The sequence below is a fragment of the Balaenoptera acutorostrata genome, chromosome 15 (assembly GCF_949987535.1).
Source record: "Balaenoptera acutorostrata chromosome 15, mBalAcu1.1, whole genome shotgun sequence".
NCBI classification, from domain to species: Eukaryota; Metazoa; Chordata; class Mammalia; order Artiodactyla; family Balaenopteridae; genus Balaenoptera; species Balaenoptera acutorostrata.
Genome location: NC_080078.1, coordinates 4,874,829 through 4,893,315, shown reverse-complemented (window position 1 = coordinate 4,893,315; position 18,487 = coordinate 4,874,829). Strand labels below are relative to the sequence as shown.

The window sequence follows — 18,487 nt, the reverse complement described above, 5'->3', positions numbered from 1 at the left end:
CAACAAAGAAGTTACAGCTGGATCCTGTATTAGTCTCAGCTGCAGCTGAAGTTCAAAAACGTTTAAAGCCAATAGGAAGGCGCTGAGGGAAGGGGAGAAGAAAAAGACTCCTTCCTGGGAGTTAAAAGGTCTGCTCTTCCTCCAAGGTTCTGGCAGCAAAAGCATCTCTTCTGTATTATGTAAATATAGTTTGTCTTACTAAGTTTTCCAGTTCTAAAGTTCGTTTCTTTGTAAAACCATGGCCAAATATTAAAATAAAATCCTTACTATGTTAAGCCAGATAACTAATCACCTCCATATGCGGGTAGGCCTAACCAACCACTGTGTATATTTGTTCCAAGTTCACCCACGCACATATTCCACTGACATCTGAGCTGTTTAGTAACTCCTTTTGGTCACCAATCTAATCCACATTTACCAAAGAACAAGAAAAATGAATGGGACTTTGACCTTGAATCAAGCAGATGATTTTAACATACTTATAATTTAAAAATGACATTAAAGAAACCAAAGCACTCCTCTCTTCTCTTCATATATGTAATCTAGACTATAGGATTCAAGTAATGATATTAGGCAACCAGCCTGGACTCTTTAAAAAAGTCAGTCACTTGAAAAAAAAAATTTTTTTTAAGACTCAGGAGACATAACTAAATACAAGGTGTAGACCCTGATGAGAACCTAGATAGATAAGAAAAATAGTTATAAAAGGCATCTTGAGAAAAAATTGGGGAAAGCAGAATTTGGACTACATGTGAAATGATAGTATGGAATTACTATTAGTTCTCTTAAGTATGGTAATGGTTGTGTTTAAGTAGGAGAACGTCCTTAGGAGATGAATGCTATTTAGTATTTAAGGATAAAGTGTTATACTATATGTAACTTACTTTCAAACGGGTTAGCCAAAAAAAAAAAAGTAGTACATATTAGAGATAAGGCAAATGTGGCAAAAATGCTAGCAATTAGGTTAAAGATACACGGGTATTCACTGTACTATTTCAACTTTTCTGTAGATTTGAAAATTTTCAATATACAAAGTTGGAGGAGAAAAGAAACAATAGTCATACTGCCAATCATCAGTTATTCCCAAACCCAAACACAAAACATCTTCCAGTTCGCTCTGCTGTGCTTCTAAGGGTGGGCAAGGGGCTGACTATGTTGACGACAAAAGGTTTCAAATGCCTGCTGTTTATTGGGGATTTTTGATAAACTTTTCATTAAATAACTTCACTTGGGTTTTTCAATGTCCATTTTACACATGGGAAGATTGAAGCTCTAGGAGATTAAGTAGTTTACACAATCAAGGCTAGAGGTACCACAGCTGCATATATTTGCTTAAAAATACGTCAACAACAAATAACAACCAGTTCAAATGTCTAAGCAAACCTCTCTAAGAGTCTCAGATTCTCAGAACAAACCACTAACATCACAGCTGACTATCTTCTGCCTTGAGCCGAGGAAACTGAAACATCCTTCGATGGCTGATCTGATAGAACAAACAGGCAAAAATTCTGAAATCTTAATCCCCAGAGATCACAAGGGGGAAGGGGGCCTCTCCAATCCCACGGGACTGAGGTTGTCTGGGAAGGGGTAGCTGCGTGGGTCTCTCTGGCACGGTCCATCCCGACACAGCCCGCCGGGAGGAGGCACGGCCGAGGACAAGGAGGGCCGTCCACCACAGCGCTGGGCCGTCCTCGGGCTCCCAGTTCCAATAAATGGATGAAAGTAACGGTCTCTAAATGGAGGGGGGCGGGGAGGGGGGACATGTTTAGGGACATTAGGGGAAAAGAGCTTCAATAAAACATGCAGAAACGGTCTCATAAAATGAAGGGTTTACACTAAAAGACTCCCCTCTCTAGCACTGGGGGGAGATGATCAGGTTAGTTTTACCACCTGAGCTTGGCCCTTCATCTCTAACAAGTGAAAGCCGGACTGGCCCTGACTGTCAGTTTACAACTCTTTAATTAAGGAAATGGCTCTCCTGTCAAATCTGTTCCTGAAATTCCCAGTCACCCATCTGTCTCCTGACTGCTAAAACCAAGATAAAACCGCCCAAGCCAAGCTCACGTGACTAGAGAGCTTCCAGACGTAGGGAGACAGCTGGGGCCAGCGACCAGCCACCGAGTGGGGCTGAGGGCGTGCCCCCGACTCAGTACTGCTGGGCAGACCTGAACCACATTTCCAGGTGCAGGCTTTTCTCTCAAGAGTGCAATTCTTTTTACCCTACCTCGAATTTTCACAGGTCAGACAGAAAAGGGAGATAAGATTTCAAATGCAGAAGTAGCCAGACTTCTGGAAGTCTTTGTCGTCTCTACATGCGGGAGGGTCTGCTCTTTGTCAGGATCATAACACTGGACAGGAAGATATGAGGAAAGAACGGCCTCAGACGCCCCTCCGCTGGAGGAGAAAAGGGTGGAGCCCGCCCGAAGGTACCAGGGACTCAAATCCTAAAGCCAAATGTCTAAGCACTGACAGCAGCAGAGCCCAGGGGGAATATCTCGGCTTATGTTCTTTCCAGGTTAAAAAAAATAATCATGTTCTGCACGTCCAGCCAAACTGCTGGGCATCTGTGAGGCAGAACCACCACAAGGGCTGCCAGAGGAGCGTGGGACACGCGCTCCGGACTCCTCTTGTGAGCAAGATTCTGAGCACCTAAAGACCAGTCTGACCCACAGGAAGGAGGGAAGAAGGCATGTGATGTTCTTTTGTCAAAATAAAAACATCATAGTAACCGTCTGACCAGCACACAGCTTAACCACTATTTTAAATGAAAAGGCTAAGCTTTAGAAACACGTGACTTTGGGGAATCTACAGCAGATACTCTGTGATTCCTGGGGAAACGCAATGCTTCAGAAGAACAATTATCTAGCATTAAGATTCTTGTTACACAGGCAATGAAAGGCGTCATTTTATCCTCAAGATGGTTCTTGCTCTCATGAGGGCATCACATACTGAATCAAAGTCTGCAGTCACTTGTCCTCCCACACTCGGGAAATACAGCCTCATCGTGTGAACAGGCCAAACATTTAAAAGTCACTGAAATCCTCCCATTTTCCCATACTCTAATACAAACAAAAATGAATTCATTTGCCTGTCTCAATTCAAAAAAATTTTAATCTAATTACTGAAACTTGGAAAAAGACATGCTTGATCATTTTATTTCCTCTCCAGAAAGAGCTAAAAGGAAGTCCTGTCTTCTAACAGAATATTAAATGGCCAATGCCTGCCACTTCCGACTACTGCATTTTTAAAAATATTTCTGTGTTAAAATAAATGCAGTCATGGACCTCGCTGGTGGCTCAGTGGTTAAGAATCCAACTGCCAACGCAGGGGACACGGGTTCAAGCCCTGGTCTGCGAAGATCCCACATGCTGTGGAGCAACTAAGCCCGTGAGCCACAACTACTGAGCCTGCGCTCTAGAACCCGCGAGCCACAACTACTGAGCCCATGTGCCACAGCTACTGAAGCCCGAGAGCGCTAGGGCCCAAGTGCCGTAACTACTGATCCTGTGTGCTGCAACTACTGAAGCCCGTGTGCCTAGAGCCCGTGCTCCACGAGAACCCACCGCAATGAGAAGCCCGCACACCGCAACGAAGAGTAGCCCCCGCTCACCGCAACTAGAGAAACCCCAGGTGCAGCAATGAAGACCCAATGCAGCAAAAATAAATATATAAATAAATAAATTTTTAAAATGATAAAAAATAAAGAAATGTAGTCGTAAGGATGTGCGAAATGAAACTGTTAATGGATTTACAAGCATGTGAAAATATATTTTGCTTTATTCAAAGTAGCAGAAAGTGTTCATCTCAAAAAGAAAGTGTAACCTAGCTCAGTTCTTAACGGGATAAATATATACACCCAGTGAACACGTGTGGCAGAGAGAAGAGGTTTCCTCTTGGCCCTCAATGGCCAAGATGAGATCCTTATTCTTAATAAATAAGAGAATGAAACCCGCCTACCGCTCCAGCCAGTATCAGACAACCCCGCAGCCCCTGGTTCCAGCCACTTCTCCTCAGCCCTGGAACAAGACAGGTATTTACAGTCACATAGGACAGGACACGTGGAGACGCGGGGGGGGGGGGGGGCTCCCCAGTGGGTGAAGCCCAGCAACTCCGCCAAGGGTCCAGCAGATCATCCTCAGCATGGGGGCCTGGAACTGGACGGACTTCAGGGACATCGTGAATGTAAGTTGGCTACCCACCCAGGCCCAACAAAGGCCATCGTAAGAAGAGGAACTGTTTCTTCCCTGTGTATTTTTCCAAGGAGGAAGATACCCTTCCAAGAAGTCCCCCTGCAAACTGCCCTTCACAGCTCATTGGCCAGATTTAGCTTACACAGTCAATAAGGAAAACGGGATTACCTTACCTGGTTTAGACCATTTAAGATTCACTTCCTCGTGGTGATAAGGTCCCTTCACAATGGGCAGATTATCTGCACAAATCAGGGTTGTTAAATAAGCAAGGAAGGAAGGGAGGATGGATTTGTGATGGGGAGCACGATGGCCTGCTACAGACTCGAATTCAGCCCTACCACAAGGCCAGCCTGCACGGCAGCGGGCAACAGAGAAATAAACCAGCTGAGCGACCCTTCCCCCGCCGCCCCAAAATATCTAGATCCCATTTTATGGTTTAAAATCAAGGGTTGTTATTTAAAAGTTACATTTTATAGAAAGGGAAACTTTTTTTAATATTTTAAAAAGTCTATCAGCCACCCTAGCACTAAATTAACTATAGAAATAGCTAAATAGTGACTGTTTTAATGAAGCCTCGTATTATCGAATTGTGGTTTTAAAGAACCTCCAGAATGTAAAATAAATGCAACCCAGATGTTCATGAAAAAAAAAATGAAAACAAGATTGTTTTTACTTCATAGCAACCAAATAGGTCAACCCATTTCCTCCTTCAGAGAATTCTCAGAGGACCACAAAACTCCACTCGAAGAGCATGTGTTTCATATGTATCTGTCCAAAGAAAAAGGAAACTCTGCTGTCCAAGATAAACGAGGAATATTATATGTTCCCATGAAAGTGAATTAGAAAATTGCAGTAAGGCTGGGTCTACATGTTGCCAAACATCTGGATGAAAACCGAAAAAAAAATTCACTAATTAGCTAGATATTGGGAAATACTTTTCAATCATCATTAAAATGTCTGGTTTTATAGCAAACTGCCATTTTTATTTATTAATTACAGGAATAAGTTGTTCCAAAGAAGAGTACAGTGATTAAAAATAGCCCTGTTGCAAGTTTAAGACAGGAACTTATTTTCCCCTATTTGCACAGTGGTCCTGGTGACATTAAGTCAGCAAAAAAGAGTAAATCTGCTCTATCAAAGTAAATCACAAAATATTCTTAGCCAACTAAATTGACTCAGGTGAGTCTTTTCTAATATTTACAGAATACTGAAAGATATTTACCCAAAATAAATGCTTGCTGAGTTGTTGCAGTCACGTTATAACACACTACAGGATCTCTCATATGTCTATTCTATCATGTCGACTGGGGAGCTGACATTAACTATAAAAAGTTTATGTTTGATTAACTTCAATATCAGGATGGAGAGTCATGTATTTTCTACTCTCATTTAAATGATTTACTATTTTCCCACAAATTCAAAATATTTAATATGCTTTATGCAGCTTTTAGGATCCTTTGGTAAAACCTATTTTTTCATTTCATTTCACTTCAGAAGTTTCAATAATCCTCCGCTACAAATTGATAAACCTGCTTCCCGAAGGACATGCCAATAACCTTTAAAAAATAATTTCTCTCTCCCAAAGTTATTTACACTAAGAGTGTGAGCGTGCAAACGGCATTACTATTCTAACTCACCTGATGAATTACTGTCGGTCCTCTATCAGAAGGACTTAACTTGAGAAACGCTTAGTTGCAAAACAAACCCACGTTTCCCTCCCTAAGTTCCCCGCCACTCACCACCCCCCGACGCTTTCCCTCTATTCTCGCCACACAGCAAACTTCTAGGGAAGGGCCATGGCCCAGGCTTCTCCTTCAGCAAGGAAAAATCTCTCCCATTCACGCCTTAGCCCTCGCCAGTCTAGCCTGCTCCCCACCTTTCACCAAACTTTTTTTTAAAGACACCAAACCCTGTAGACACTTGTCCATCCTCATTTTAGTCCATCTCTCGGGAGCATTCGGCCGAGCTGAACACTCCCTCTTCTTAAAGCGCTCCTCCCTCCTGCAATGCCACACAACCTTCAAGGTTTCCTCGACCTCACTGGTTATCCTTTCTCGGTCTCCTTTTCTGGGTTGTCTGCAGTCCTGGGATTTTTCTCCTCTCTCTCAACTCTCTCCCCTAAGTGATCTCTCACCCATTCCCATAAATTAGAAGAATTTAAATCTTCCCAATGTTTATCTCCTATCCAGACCATTCTTCTAAGCAGCAGACCACATAGCTAAGCATCTTCCTACCATCTCTACCAGGACATCTCACAAAAAAGTCCGATTTTAAACACCAAAACTGAATTCCTAAGATTCTGTTTCCGGTAAAAGCTGACCAGCTTGTTGCAGACAACCTTTCTGCCAAGAACAACTAAAAAAGCTGAGCAAATTATAAGAAACAACAGTTTGAAGGTATCAGAGAGCTACCAATGCAGTGAGGACCTAGGAGGCCAGGATCCCAGAGAGAAGGTGCAGAGAGGTGAGCCCAATCATCTGAGCCACTCTTCTCCTCGAGACATTTGCCAATTCACAGCAGAAGGTCAAAGGCCAAGAAGCTAAGCAGAGACAAGTAGTTGAGAATAGAATATGAGGTCAACAGAATCTCCAGCAGTCTGATGGGACTGGGGGGACAAAATTAGAATTCAGGGGCTGCCAAGTAGAAGAGGCCCTGGTAAACACCCCGAGCTTTCAGCTGGGACCACCAAAGCGCTATACCCTGGGAGAAGGGTAAACCAGAGAGAGACCAACCCTCACAATGTTAAAGTGATTATTTCCCCACCCTAACTGCCTGCCAGAAGCCTCTCTTGAAGAAGATAGTCTCAAACTACCTCTACAGTTTTTCGTGCACATCGTCTAGAATTTAACTAAAGCTTAACAGGCAATCTAGAATCAAGATCACAGACTGAAAACCAAGGGTATAATAGACAACAGAATATATTCACAGGATGTCCAAATATTGACGTTATCAGACACCAATAACTAATAAAGAAATTCACTGGACAAGACAAAAAATTTTAACAGAAAATTGGAATCTAATAAAAGAATCAAGAACACTGAAAAAGGCAATAACTGAAATTAAGAACTCAACAGATGGGTTTAAAAGCAGATTAGACAGACATGAAGAAAGGATTGATGCACTGGAATGAAGATCAGGAGAAAATATACAGAGTGAAGCATGGAGAGATCAAAAGGATGAGAATAGAAGAAAAGTCAAAGAGATATACAGGACACAATGAAAAGGTAATTAGTGTCCCAGAGGAGAAGAGACAGGAAATGCAGCAAAAGTAGTAAATGTAGAGATAGTGGCCAAGACTTCTCCAAATCTAACTTAAGATTAAGTCTTGTCACAGCACTACCAACAAGAAGAAGAACCACCAATCCCAATAAGAATAAATTCAAAGAAAACCACGTCTGGACACTTTACAATAACACAGCTAAAAACCAAAGGCAAAGAGAAAAATCTTTTTTTTTTTTTTAAAGGTTTGTGTGTGTGTGTGTGTGTGTGTGTGTGTGAGATGTGGTCCATTTTTAAAGTCTTTATTGAATTTGTTACAATACTGCTTCTGTTTTATGTTTTAGTTTTTTGGCCGCGAGGCATGTGGGATCTTAGCTCCACAACCAGGGATCGAACTCGCACCCCCTGCATTGGGAGGAGAAGTCTTAACCACTGGACCACCAGGGAAGTCCCGAGAAAAATCTTAAAAGCAGCCAAAGGGGAGGAGAAAGACACACTATCTTCAATAGAACAAGACTGATACAGCTGATTTCTCAACAGAAGCAATGGAAGCCAGAAGGCAATGACTTGACACATCAAAGCACTGCAAGTAATTAACCTGCTCACCTACAACTGTACACCCAGGGAAAATGTCCTTCAAAAGTGAGGACAAAATAATGACATCTTCAACAAAAAACAAATGAGCCCCCTCCAAATGGTTTTCTCTCAAGACTCCCCTTCTCCTGAAGCAGCACCACCCACAGTCACGTGGGCCAGAAACCTAGGAGTCATCTCTGATTTCCTGCAGTTCCTTCGCCTTTAACCTCCCAGCTGTCAGTATGCCCATTTGATCCTCCAAAATACATCTAGCAAAGCAATGCAAATTATAACAGTACATCATTTCTTACCCAGGAGATAGGCAAATACTTAAAAGTCTGACAAATGCCAAGAGCTGATTACGATGCTGATAATACACCTAGTGAGAAAGCAACCTGCCAGCATCTGGCGAAACAGAAAGCACACCTATAAGCCACAACTGTGATTCTAGAGAGATACTCAAGAGAAACTTTCACAGTTTGTAAAAGGAGAGGAGCCTTGGTATTCTTTGCAACAATGTAAAATCAACATAAGGGTCCAAGGCAGGACAAGAAAAATAAAACGTTATGGCAGTTAAAAGAAACAAACAGGGTCTCTACATAATAATATGGATAACCTCCAACACAAGCTGCAGAACATTACACACAGTATGATGCCATTTTTTGATAATTTTTTAAACAAACCAAAAAGAGATCCATATATTGCTTACAGACACACACACATACATATTCCAGTACGAAAACTATTCCAGAGGGCCCACATCACATTCCTCATGGTTGCCTTTAGGAAATACAAAAGAAAGGAAGGGGAACAGGACCAGAACTGCTCGACAGGAGCGAGCTCCACTTTACTCAGTACTTATTAACAAGTATTTACTGAAGGCCTATTCCACACCAGGTCTCAGGTCTTGGAGACACAGCAGTGGTTAAAAGCAGATGCTATTCCTTCTTTCACAGAACTTACGTTCTAAGAGAGAAGAGACGATCGATGAACAGGTATGTAGCAGGTGAGGAGTGCTAGGAGCCAAGAGGAAAAATGAGGCTGGGAAAGGGGACAGTGGGGTGCTACTTGAGACAGGCTGGGGGAGGAAGGCCTCTGTGGTAGGGAGACGTGCGAGCAGAAACCTGAAGGGAGCAAGCAAGCACGTACGCAGATACCTAAGGGGAAACCACCGTGGGCAGCGCTTGGCAAGTTCACGGAACAGCAAGGAGACCAGCGTGGTGACAAAAGTGGGGGAAAATATCAGAGACCACAGGGGACTAGAGCAGGGGCAAGGACAGCCCCAAGGTGAGAACGTTTTTTTATGTTTTTAAAGGGTTATCAAGAAGAAGGGTTTGTGAGAGCCCAAGTGTGGCCCACACCGCTGAGAACACCTGCTGTCGGGCCTTCTTACAGGAAAAGCGCGTAGGCCCCTGGCCTAGAGCACAGGGACGCGACACTGCAGGCAGCAGGGACGCCAAGGACGCTGCCGACTTGGAGAGGAGTGACACGACCTCTGCTTTAGAGAGACTGCTCTGGCTGCTGTGTGCACAAGGGCAGCGGCAACGAGAATGCTGGACGGCTAAGGCAAAGCAAGTGCAAGACCGCACCAAAATCTGGGCCCGAGCAATGGGAAGAACGATGCGGCCAGGTGCTAGGATGGAGACACTTACCTGAGATGCTTTAATTACTTTTTGTAAAGACCTTAAACGATGGGACAGAACATTAACAGCTACTACATGGATTCTGAGTAATGGGAACGTGTTGTTTCATTGCTTTCTGTACTTTTCCGTGAGTTTTTATATAGGTTTGTCCTACGCCGATCTTTCCCTTCACTTTTGCCGCCCCCCCCCCCCCCGCCCCGCAATCCACCTCGCCCTTGTAACTCCCACCCGAACCCCTCCTCACTGGCGCCTATCCCCACGTCCTCTCTTCCCCTCCTCCGCTCTGTTCCCCACTCGGTAGCCGAGGACACTCTTCTTACAAGGCAGGGTGTCCAATGCTTAAGAACGTGGCCTCTGAAGCCAGGACGCCTGGGTTCAAAGCTCGGCTCCACCACTTACTAGCTGTAAGTTACTTGGCTTCCCTGTGCCTCCGTTGTCCACTGTCATCCGTAAATGGTGCTCATGTTAAGTACCTAACAGGGTTATTGCGAAAAGTAAATAGGTTAAGATCTGTAAAGCAGGCGGGGCAGAACTGGACACAGAGACCATTGTGTAAATATTAGCTACAATTACTTAAACATAAATCAAATGTCATCCCCTAGTTTAAAACCCTTCATTGGCTTCACGCACTTAGAATAAAATGTAAATTCCTTACCTACTCAAACTGCCTGAAGCATCCCAGTTCACTGCCGGCTCAGACCACACACAGCAGCTTTCAGCCCTCTGGAGGCGCTCTGCTTCCCCAAGCCCCGGGCCCAGCCTCTGCCTGGTCCTCAACCCCTTTAGGTCACACCTGAAAGAGTTTTCCCTCCAAGAGGCCTCCCCTGGCTACGGGCCCTACCTACTCCTCCCACCACGGGCCCCCAACTCTCCCCTCAACCCCTTGTTGATTTCCTTTCACACATCAGCATAATTTGCAATGACTTTATACATCTGTTTACATTTTTCTTCAGTCTCCCGTCTAAACAAAAGCTCCAGGAACGCAGGAAATTCATCTGCTTTATTCACTGTATTCACCCTTCCGCCAAGCACAGGACCTGGCATTTGGTCGGGATGCTATCAATATTTGTTGAATAAATAAATGTTCTAGAAAACAATACACTCTAAGCATACCCTAAAAGCACCTATCATGTCACTTTTTAAACATTCCAAAGAAAGCAGTTAATTTCCTATGCAGACTGAAAAAATAAGTAATTTTATAACTTTCTACATGTTACATTGATTTTAATATACAAAAACTCCAAACATATCGAATCACTTTGTTGTACACCTAAAACTAACATAACATTGTAAATCAACTATAATTCAATTTTTAAAATTCTCTCAAAAAGGGTGTTTTCTTACTAGCATACTATTTTTCTGTGAAACTGGTTTCCAGTTTGGGAAACAGTGGAGATGGACAAGCTTTTCTGAATTGCAAAATACAAAAAGGCATAGAGCGAAGTTTCCCGGGCAGTGACATTCCCCATCTGGTTGGTTCCCAACACCCTCCCCAACAGGTAACCATTGTTATTAGTTCCTTGCTTAGCCTTCCTGAGAATTTTCATGCATATGCAACCACTTCCTTTATTTCTATTTAACAGAAATGGTAACAAACAGTGCACATTTGCCTACACTTTGCTTCTGCAACTTAGTAAAATATTTTGGAAACCTCTGCCTATTAGTTCATAAGGAGCCTCCTCATTCCTTTATACAGCCTCACGACTTCAATCGCCATCTGGGTACATAGCGTGCAGTGAACACTCGGGTTATTTGCCATCTTTTACTATTACAAACAAGGCAGTGAATAATCGTGTACCTACGGTATCTCACGCATGTAAAAATATACCTACACGTTAAATTCCTAGAACTGGTATTGCTGCGCCCAAGGATGTACATACTTGTAATTTTAAAAGCTGCTGCCCAGGGCACCTGTATCTATCGGGGGTCCAACCAGAGAAAGAGAAGGCCCTCAAGGAGTTGAAGTAGAGGGAATTGAAAACAAGGAATTGGTTACACATACAATAGAAAAGCTGAGAATCATACAGGAAATGGTAAGACAATGCAGAGATTAGCAAGAGGAACAAGTTGCTACCACCTCTAAACTGGAGGGTCACAGGGAGGAGGTCCTTCCAAAGCTCAGGGGCTCGGTCAACGGGCAGGAGCTGGAGCCAAAAGGAGACCAACCGCCAGACACACGGCTGAAGGCAGAATGCGAGCAGAGACGATAACCTGGCCTCTCCCTTCCTCCTGCCATCCAATCACCCACCAGCGGCTCCCACTGGCCACCCCTAGCCCCGAGCCAGCCGACCCAGGCTCTGGGAAATGTCCCTCTGCAGGCAAAGGGCAAGCAATGGATCCAAGCCAACCAAACACAGGCTGGCATAGCCTCCTTAAGAATGGTAACTAATTTACACTCCTATCGCCCACAGATGGTTTCAAGTGTAGGGGTTATCGCTGGCCTGACAGGCAAGATCTGGGATCTCAGCCCGGCCTTAATTTATATTAACTTTATTGGGTGAGGTGGAGCAGCTTTTCAGGTGAAGCACAGACTTACGTCTCATCTACGCTGATTGGGGTAAGGAGGGGAGAGGGGTGCAGGAGGGAGGGGAAATCAGTAAAGTTATTCACCTCATCTGCCACAGATGGTCCATTCAGGAAGTTCAGTCACACAGACCCCCAAACTGAGCATTAGGATGGTGGCAATGAGCCAAACTAGCCAGTCACCTTCCAAGTAGAGACATATCTCAAGAACTGTTCTAGAAAAACTGAAAGGCAACAAGGCCCCAAAGGAATGAAAGATACCTTAACTACACTCAGCACACATTATAAATAACAGCGTGTTCTTGTAATCTAGTGCCCCCCAGGTGTTCCTGCTTAGAACTGCCTTCCACCCATTCCTACCACTACCCCCTCTCCTAATCCTGCAGTTAAAGAACAAACAGTAATACCCCGGACAAAAACTTAAAAGTATCAAAACAGCAAGCAGGAATCATTTTTTGAAGTCTTCTAACCAGACCAACACATTAGCAAAAAAGATACTTTAATTCTTTTGCCCCTGGCATAACTACTGTTTGAATAGATTATTTACCCTCTCTGGTAAACAAGCTGAAACTGACTTCCCCATATACAGTTCAGAGTTCTGTACTACACTCTAAAAATATACCCAAAAAAGTTATGTTTTGCAAATGACTGGCAAGCGAAACTATTCTCTTTCAAAGGGCTGAACTTTATTTTTAAAAACATGAATTTTAAAGCAAAGCATTTTTAGAAATCTAAATGGTGATAAAAACTAATGAACCATAAAGAGGTATGTTAACTTCAAAACCTCCATCAATCAAGAGTTAAATATAAGCACACCAAATTTATATGACAAGCACTATATATGTATACAAGACTCTTCCTTCAAAACTCTAAGATTTCCATCTATTCAAAAACACACTTACTCTAAAAATGCCAAACATATTTTAAAGTGTCTTCCATAAGGCAAGGAAGAAAGAATTTAATAAACCATATCAATAAAGCTTAATGAGGCAGGGACATTTTAGTAGATAATAAATATCTGTTCACTGTTGACTGTTCCAGTGAAGTGAATTAAATGATACTTTAAAAACAATCATACCCTTTTTCCCACTGCAGGGTAATTTTTTTTTTGAAGAGATGATTTCATATAATTTCAAACATTCAGAAAAGTTCCAAGAATTGTACAAGAAACACCAATATACCCTTGACCCAGATACACCAAGTATTTACATTTTGCCCCATATGCTTATCCTTCTGTCTCCCTCTATTTTTTCATGTGTGTGTAAACTTTTTTTTCTGAACCATTTGACAGTAAGTTGAGGCCCTGTACTTCTTTATACCTTAATAATTCAGTGTGTATTTCCTAAGAAAAGGAATATTTTCTCTATTTTTATTATCAAAACCCAGAAATTTAATACTGATACAATACTATTATCTGATCTATTGCCTATTCAAACTTTATCAATTGTCTTATTAGGGTAAATTTTTTAAGTTTTTTTTTTCCAAATTTGAAAGTAATATATATCATTCCAGAAACTTGGAAAATATAAAAACCGAGAAAATAAAACATCCATAATATCAGCAGTTTTCACATTGTTTAGACCATAATATATAAAACTGCTTATTTTTAATGGTTGTAAAATACTTCATCCAGTAAACTCCCCATAATTTACCTCACCAGTCTCCTATTAGGCACTGTCGTTTCCAATTTTCTATTATAAATAGCGTTAATGCACAGCTCCTGTGCATGAGATTTTTTTTTTTTTTTTTTTTTTTAAATCTCAGGATTGTATTCCCAGAAGAGCTATATTAGCCCAAAGAAAGTCTTGATACTTTGGAGAGGTAATACTATCCTTCGCTATAGTATTCAAGATCTATACTGGCTTCCTTTTTTCATCTTTATACCTGCTTTTACCTTCAAGTTTTCTACATTCCTTAACTGACAAGAGTCCAAAACTCCTTCAAATGAAATCGCCAAGCCAGCCAGCTGCCTGGACTCAAATGTCAAACGTTTAAATATTACAGTTGTTTGTTTTCTAAAAAGGAGACACTTGTCTGCCGGTGCCGTTACCCCAATTGTGACAGGCAGGAAACACCGCGTCCACGGAGAATCCATCACTTATGTTCTTCAGACAGCAGCCTGGCTGGAGGAGAGTGTGCACCTGGGCTCCTCCTTTCCACACAACTTTCCATCATAAACAACACACCCACTCGGTGCCACAGTGCTACCCCTAGCTCCAACTATGAGAACTGAACTCGACAAATGCCAGGATTCGGGCCAACTTCCCCCCATCCCAGCCCCACCGCTTCTTGGGGCGCAAACATTTCCCCCGGAGCAGCACTTAAATGCTAGAAGGCACCTTGATTAACCACTTCATCCTGAAGCGTGCAACACTGCTGATTCTTACAGGCAGCTGCTCCGCAGCCTGTAATTAAGATTTTTTTTTCCAAAATGCTCCCTTATTACAAGGGATTCTGATGATTCCGTCTGTCAGCATAAAGGAGATCTTTAGCAAAAACAGAGAGAGATCCTTAACTTTGGGTGTTCCTGTAAAACAGGGGTATTAACCCTTTGCTTCCCAAGCCAACGACCCACTCCATCCACAGACACTACACAGACACGTTATTCGCTTTTAAAGGCGTAATTCGCATCATGACACAACAGTAATCTGTATTCCACTAAATAATTTACAACAAACGCGAATCTTCTAGCAAGAGGTGACCGAGCGTCAGACGGACAGCTTGGTTTTCTGGTCTCACCTCCGGGCGGGCTGCAGCTCCTGACTCCGACCCCTCGGCTCCTCTGACTTTTTAAAAATTTATTTATTTTTGGCTCACTCCGTAACGTTCCCCTATTTCATAAAATGCATGCGCTCTAGCTGCCCCCTCCTCATTTAACGATCCCACTGACCACTTCTGACCTAAAGCCAAGAAAACTGTCACGACGTTCAACCCTCTCCCCCCAGCCACCCTTCTTGGACCCGGAGGATCCCCAATTCAAAACTTTGCCCTCCCGGTTTCCCGTGGACTCCCCGCTTCCCACCACCTGAGAGAAGACGCGGGGAAGGTCGTCACCGGTGGTTGGGCTCCGGAGGGCGTGGACGCCCTTGGCGACCAGAGGCGGAGAAGGCCGCCCCCAAGGTCCCCCGCCTGGGGAGAGCGACCCCCAAACCCCAAACCGAGCCTCCGGGAGGGCCCGGCCGGCGGGCAGCCCCGGCCTCGTCCCGGACCCTCGCCCGGGCTCCGCCTCGGGGCCCCCGGACCCCCTCCTCGGGCCCCGGGCCCGGCGCGCGCCGCGGGCCTCGGCGGTCGCCAGCCGGCACCGGTGCTGCCCAGACCCGGTCTTCTCAGGCGGACCCGGACCACCGACCCCCGACCCGGCACCGGCCGTCCCCGCTCCGGTCCGGCGCGTCCGCGACCCCCGCCCCAGGCCGCCAGCCGCGCCGGCCACACCTCCGACACTTACCGCCGCCGCCCTCGCCGCCGCCGCCGCCGCCGTCTTCGTCCATCTTGAGGCCGCTCCCGCAGCCGGCGAGCCCGGGGCCGGCGGGCGAAGGGCCACGGGTGCGGAGCGCGCGGGCGGCCGTGCAGCTCCAGCAGCGCGCGGACCGGGTCGCTGCCCGGGCCTCCTCCCGCGGGGCGGGGCGCTCGCCGCTCGGCGCCGCCGTCACGTGGCGCGCAGGCCCCGCCCCCGGCTGCGGTGGGCGGGGCCCGAGGCCGCGCGGCCCCGCCCGCGGGAACCCGCCCGGACCCCTCGTGAACGCGCTCGGCCCCGCCCGGGGCCCCGCGAGGGTGAGAGGGGACCCTCCGGGGGCGACGCGGGCTTGCACACCCGGCCCCCCCCCCCGCCTCCGAGCAGCCTTGGGACGGACGTGGGGTCCGGGGCAGGCGAATGCCCAGTCTACAAAACCCGGCGGCGGGAGGTCCTCCTCGCACGTGCACCCAGGGAAAAAAGATCAAGAAACGTATTTAAAAGTCAAACCTTCGCCCTTCGGCCCGAGAAATTTTAGAGTAATTCCAGCCTTCCCGCTTTTTGGTGTAGAATGGAGCCTCTCCTTTTCTGGAGATGAGTGCACTTCAACAAAGTGTAAAGCTTGTAAATAAACGTTATCACGAGGTTGGAACCGAATCCCCAGCCGGCACACCTGGGGCCCACCCTCAGAGGGATTTGTAGGGTTGGCCCGTCCGGCCCCAGTTGCTCCTGCGCTTTCTCTCCCGGCTCCCTTGGAAAGCTGCCAGCTGCCCTGGATTTATGATGCAGAAGGAGCTCTGAATTGAATTTCCCGTGGGCACAGCCAGGGTCCTCAGCACAGGCCTCCTGGGCAGAAGGCCTCAGCTTGCCCCTGCTCCATATCTTCCCCGATCTCCTTTCCCACTCCACATCTTGCTTCCAGTAACTCCTCCTGAACCATTGAATGGGGCCCCTCCCAAGCTTTTCTGTTCAATTTGCTGGAACTAAATTGCATTAAAGAAAAGGAAACATTGTAATGGAGGAGATAATTCATCTCTAATATAATTTTCCAGCAAGTGTTTTATATTTACAAATGGCCCATTGAGTTGAAGGAACTTTCTGCTGTCATTTATCAAAATGGACATTTTTCACTTTTTTGTTCAAGGGTGTGGAATGATTCCAAAGAGTGCAATCTCCTGATAATCTCAAAAATTAAACACTCAGCATTCTGGTGCTGCTCAGGCCTCCCGGCACACTTCTGGGTGAGATAAGACCTGTGGCAGCCTTATGTGACAAATATACAACAGAAAAGGGGTCTAGGCATCAGGAGATGTAGGTTTGCATCCCAGCCCACAGACTTGGCTTCCTGGTCTTGTTCCTGTTGGCTTGGTAATCTTGGAGATAACAGTGTAGTTACTGAGAAAAATGACAGCGTACTTTGAACTTGATAATGTGACATGTGGAACTTTGAACTCAGTGATACTATCAATTTTAAGTGCTTTTAAATGTCAACTCCTAATTCTTTAGGTTTCTTAGAGTGTGAGCCATAGATGCTTCTCTCAAAGTTTGAGTCTGAAAATTGCCTCTCTGATCTCCACCCAAGCTCATTTCCATCAGAATCAGTCATAGCCCAGTTATTTGTAAGCAGGGTATTATATTATCTCCACAGCTTAGCCAGGGCCTCCATTTCGACAAAGCCTGCAAAAAGTGTTGGGAGAATAAAGGCTCGGACTATAAGCCTTTATTTCTGTACTTGAAGGGCGTAATTGGAAGACTTAAAAACCTTCAGTATGCGAAGGAATTAATATCTAATTGAAAAATTAGATTTTTGGGAAAAGAGCTGCTTTCCAGTACCTCTTAAATGCCACCAAGATAGCAGGTATCTAATCTGCTCACATGCAGGTTGGCCCTACATAGGAACATGAAGTATCCTAATTATCCACTAAGATAGGCACTCACTTTATGCCCATCTGGGTTACTCGGATGTTGAAAGCTTTATAAGTGAATCTGTAAGGAAACAATTCATGCAGCAGATACCACTCCAAGTGTTAAACCCAAAACCTTGTTGCAATCATTCCATCAGACAATACATATTTAGGGACCTGCCGTGTTTCAAGCACTGTCCCAGGTGCTGGGAATATGATAATGAAAAAGATAGATTCAGTTCCTGTCCTCAAGCGACATACGGCCTAGAAGGAATACAGCCATTAAGCATATAATTACTCAAATAATTACTTAATTGAAAATTTGATGTCCTATCCTATTTATAGACTTTCTCACAGTGTTTGCTGTTTCCTGTCTATTGGCTTTGCAGCCTTGAAACTCCTTCAGACCAAGACTGTAGTCTGTATGTATTTTGTCTCTGTGATCCACTGCAGGGCCTGGCCATATCAAAGAAAAGTAGAAAGCAACAGTTTTTGCTTGAACTAGACATATTTGGTATTGCTGCTGGAACAGGGCAAGCAAAAGTGAGAGACATCTTGAAAACATGTTGAAACCCATTTATCAGCCCTTTGACCATTGCAGAAATAGTTTAAGAAATCAAGAATGGGCACACATTCTGGAAAGGTCAGAGGACTTCTCCTTTGTATAGTCATCTCCATCCTCCAAGTGGAAGTCTATGAAATCGGACAGAAGTGTCCTCGCCCAGCACTAAGGTCACAATAGCCAAAACCCTGCCAAGGCCAGTTTCTTCGCACTCAGTCAGAAAGAGGCTGCCCACGCCGCCTACACAGAGCAGTTCCCGTCTCCTCTGATACTGATCAAGAAATGCAGAGACAGCAGTGACCGTCAGCAGATGGAAATCTCAACTAATCCGTTACATCTGCTCAGGGGTCTCTGGTCCAGTCTGGGAAAGGCACACACAGTGGCCAGCTCGCTGCTGGCTCACGGTCACAAAAGCAAAG

The 18,487-nt window shown here is 44.9% G+C and overlaps 1 protein-coding gene across 1 annotated transcript in view; it reads right to left on the bottom strand.

Moving 5' to 3' along the window:
- CYTH3 (cytohesin 3) overlaps nucleotides 1-15,790 on the bottom strand; it is a 92,324-nt gene extending 76,534 nt beyond the window's left edge. Inside the window, exon 1 of the mRNA XM_057529113.1 lies at nucleotides 15,597-15,790. Within this exon, the coding sequence (XP_057385096.1) occupies nucleotides 15,597-15,639 (43 nt within the window). The 5' untranslated portion in view covers nucleotides 15,640-15,790. The remainder of the gene's footprint in view (nucleotides 1-15,596) is intronic.
- Nucleotides 15,791-18,487: the final 2,697 nt, after the last annotated feature.